The sequence below is a fragment of the Myotis lucifugus genome, unplaced genomic scaffold (assembly GCF_000147115.1).
Source record: "Myotis lucifugus unplaced genomic scaffold, Myoluc2.0 scaffold_6, whole genome shotgun sequence".
Taxonomy (NCBI): Eukaryota; Metazoa; Chordata; class Mammalia; order Chiroptera; family Vespertilionidae; genus Myotis; species Myotis lucifugus.
In genome coordinates this window covers 6,487,103-6,491,299 of record NW_005871054.1, presented here as the reverse complement: position 1 = coordinate 6,491,299, position 4,197 = coordinate 6,487,103, and the positions used below count along the sequence as shown (strand labels likewise).

Below are 4,197 nucleotides of genomic sequence, written 5' to 3'. Positions count from 1 at the left end.
GCAGCAGCGGCGGCGTCCCGAGAGCAGCCCCGGAGGTGCCTCGGAGTCCGACGCGCCCTTGCAGAACCGAGAGAGGAGAGAAGCCGCGGGCTGCAACTGGGCAAGAGGCAGGCAGGCGCACGCGTGTGTGTGCCAGAGTGTGAGGGGCGACAGTCTCGAATTAGGGCGGAGGAGAGGTCAGGGGAACCGAGGTGGGGCGCCCTCCTCTGCGCCCCCGCCGTCCCGGAGGTTCTACCGCGGCGGCGCCAGCTCCTCGGCGCCCCTCACCATGGACTTGCGCGGAGTTGGGACGCGCCTCGGCAGCCGCGCGCGGGAGGCTGCCCGGCCCCGGGGGTGCGCAGGCGCGCGCGCAGGGATGACGAGGTAGGATGGCCGCCCAGAGCGAACCTTGTGGCCCCAACCCAGCGGCCCCCGGGCGGTGCCGCTGACTCGCCGGAGCGCACAGGGTGTGGGCGGAGGCGGCCCCGCCGCGCCCGCGCCTTTGGGTGTCGCTTTGCCTCTTCCACCCACTCGCACCTGCCACCGCGCGGATACCATGTCGAAGGCGGCCGGAAGCGGAGCGGCGGCGGCGGCGGAAAGTTGTCCCCCAGCCTCTGCTGGCCCATCTGCGGCCGTGGAGGACCTGTCCAAAGTGTCGGACGAGGAGCTGCTGCAGTGGAGCAAGGAGGAGCTGATCCGCAGCTTGCGGCGCGCCGAGGCCGAGAAGGTGAGCGCGATGCTGGACCACAGCAACCTCATCCGCGAGGTGAACCGCCGCCTGCAGCTGCACCTTGGCGAGATCCGCGGGCTCAAGGTGAGCTGAGCACGGGGCGGGGCGGGGGGCGGAGGGGAGGCTCCACAGAGTGGGGAGCGGGGCGCCCCGGGAAGGTGGGGCCAGGCTAACTTTCCCTCCCTCCGTCAACAGGTGATCCTCCCCATTCTTCAGGTTAGCACCCCCTGTTCCCCATCCCTGCCCTTTGGAAACTTTTACAAACTTTGGAGGCGTCGAGCTCTTTCCCATTTGGGACGCCCAGCGTCGAGCTCCCTCTGTGGCGGGAGGAGCGGGCGCCTGGGATGCTGAGAGGCTGGGAGGAGGTGATGGGTACGCGGAATGCTTCGGTTACGGTGCTGGGTTACATACCTGCAGGGAAAAGGCAAGCGAGGGAGCTAGTCTGGGGCATCTTCGCCCTTGGGGATCGCGCATACGAAAAGGCTGCTCCGGCGCACGACTACCCTGGCGGGCGGAGGGTGAGGACGAGGTGCCAATGCCGGGGCGAGGGGCTGGAGGGGCGTTCTGGGAGAAGCTGCGGGCGCCACCCTCGGAGCTGGCCTGTATCACCCGGTGCAGAAGAGCTTAAGCTCTGCCTTCACGTTCTCTACCTGTTCCCGTGCCTGCCTTCTCCCTGAATTCGGATGGCGTCATCTGGGTTTGTCAGGCCCCCAGGAAGCGCCCCCCGCCCCACACACACCCCGTTTTATTTTAATTTAACCTTCCGTGGTGGGAGCAGCAAAAGGACTCAGTATGGGAGGTGCAGGGTTTTGAAAGGTTACCCCAAGTGTCAGTGATGCTTGCTTTTTGAGCCAGCCCTCCCCGCTTTGCTACTAGGAAAAAGAAAAGAAAAAGAAAAAGGAAAAACAACACCCGTCCTCCCCAACTTTCTTTTCTCCTTGGAGAGCTCTGCAGGTGCCCGCTGTGTGCCTGCCGGCGGCTGGCTGCCGCTCACCGGCGGCCAGGAACCGCCCTGCGGGCGTGCACACGGAACGAGTTTCCTCTCTGACTGCTTGTGCTGGTGCCTCCTGGTATTCCTTCCTCTCATTGTTCTGCTTTTGTTTATAGGAAGCCAGACACAAACGCAATCACTGCAGGGACCTTAGGGAGCAAATTCCCGCAGGCACATGCTGTTCTTGTCCCCTTTCCACTCCCACCCACTTCTCAGGCTGTAGACACTTTCTTCACTGCCTCAGCGCTCCAGCTCTGGGATTCCTGGGCTCAGAGGAGTGGGAGGAGCAGAATGCAGATGCTCACCTGCGTGCTGGACCCAGTCCAGGTGGAGCTGGTCCTTCCCTGAGGCCCCAACTGACTCTCATATAGTCCCTAGAGTGGGTGCCATTAGGAAGATCCCACAGTCAGAAAAATACCAAGGCGGTTTCCTTTGGCTTAATTCATTACTAATGGAGTATTTATTAAGTACCAGACTCTTGTGAGATTACACAGGCTAGTGTAGTGGGAGTATCATCTCAGAGGTGGGTTTGTATTTAGAGTCCTCATTTGCCAGGCGGGTGAGTTTGGGTAATTAATTTCTCAGAGCCTCATTTTACTCATCAATAAAATGCAATAATAATCATCATCTCCAGACATCAAAAATACAATTAAACTACAGAACAACCATCATGCAGAACTACTTGGAATCTAGCTGAATGGCAGTCCTACAACTAAGGATTTTAAGAAGAAGCCACATTGACACTAGTAGGAGGGGTGGAGACCAAACAGGTGTGGTGGATATAAATTGGGAGGGATAGCTCAGCTTCAGAAGTACCCAGAGTAGCGAGGGTTCCCAGCCACACACCAGAACATCCCAGCCCAGATTTCCAGTGCTGGGAACAGAGATCCACATAACTTCTGGCTGTAAAATGCAGCAGGGATTTTGGCTGAGTGAGAAGGAGGGCTGCTGGAGTCCCAGGCAGTTTCTTAGAGGATCTGAACATGGATTTACTTGGATGCCCTCCCTTTGAGTTCCAGCACTGGGGAAGCAGCTGGAAAGGCACCAGGGACATACAGGGAGTAACTATATTGTCTGGCATCAGGGCGAGAGCTGGAGGGACAGCTTTCTAGAAGCCATTGTGCCTTTTCTGAGCCCTTCCCCCACAGACCTGGCAGGCAGGTGTCAAATCAGAGTCTCCATCAACCTGACTATCACTGTTTGTCCTACCCTGGTGATTTCCTGAGACCCTGCCCCACCAACTTTTGGGCCCACACAGCTGTTTCCAGTGTTTTTTCCATGTGAATGGCCTGTTTTGGCTCATGCTTCTGACTTTCCTAAAATTTCTCAAATAAGCAGCATCTGGTCTTGGTATGCCCTGTACTGCCCTCTAAGTGTCCCCAGGGCCAGCACAAGTGGCAGCCAGCCTTGGTTTGCAGCTTGGCCTCACCTGGGCACCTCCAAACCCAGAAAAGTATCAGGCCTCTGCAGTCACTTTGTGGCTCATACCAGATGGCTCCAGGTAGAACACAGGTGGTGGCTACCCTTGGCCTGCACCTTCTGGGAGGACCCAGCGCCAGTGAACCTGGTGGACAGCTTCAGACCACATCCAAGCACCACCCAACCACCTCCACAAGTGACACACTCAAGTGTTGAACTCTGTGGGCACCAGAACCCCTCAAGTAATTCCTGCTCCTTGGGTTGGGCCACTGCACTGCTGGTCCTCCATGGTGGTTGCAGCGAATCCTTGCAGCTGATAGGCCTGGGGGTAAATCCCTCCCATTGATGTGCCTACAGTAATCAAGGCTCAACTACAACAGGAGGGTGTACCAGTACACAGCCCACAAGGGGGAAGCACACCTGGAGTGCCCAGCTTAGGTGAACGGGGAGGCTGTGCCACTGGACCATATAGGATACCTATTACATTAGGCCACTCTACCAAGCCTGGGAGATATAGCATCTCTATGTAACACATAGAAACAGGGAGGCTGCCAAAATAAGGAGACAAAGAAATGTCCCAAATGAAAGAACAGAACAAAACTCCAGAAAAAGAACTAAACAAGATGGAGATAAATAGTCTACTAGATGCAGAGTTCAAAACACTAGTTGAAAGGATGCTCAATGAACTTAGGGGAAGAGTAGATGAACTTAGTGAAAACTTTATCAGTATAAAATAATACATGGAAACCATAAGAAAGAACCAGTCAGAAATGAAGGATACACTAACTGAAATGAAGAATAATGTACAGGGAATCAACAGTAGAGTAGATGAAGCCAAGAATAAAAACAACAATTTGGAATATTAGAAAGCAAAAAACACCCAATCAGAAGAGCAAAAGGAAAAATAATTAAAAAAAATGAGGATAGTATAAAGAGCCTCTGCGACAACTTCAAGCATTCTAATATTTGCTTCGTGGGGTGCCAGAAGGAGAAGAGAGAGAGCAAGAAATTGAAAACCTATTTAAAAAATAGTGACAGTAAACTTCCTAATCTGGTGAAGGAAATAGACATTCAAGTC

General features: G+C 55.0%; 1 protein-coding gene across 1 annotated transcript in view; it reads left to right on the top strand.

Annotated features, from left to right (window-relative positions):
- The first annotated feature begins 17 nt into the window (after positions 1 to 17).
- Positions 18 to 4,197, top strand: part of CCDC85A (coiled-coil domain containing 85A) — a 161,399-nt gene continuing 157,219 nt past the window's right edge. The window contains 1 exon segment of the mRNA XM_006083315.3: positions 18 to 793. Within this exon segment, the coding sequence (XP_006083377.1) occupies positions 536 to 793 (258 nt within the window). The 5' untranslated portion in view covers positions 18 to 535.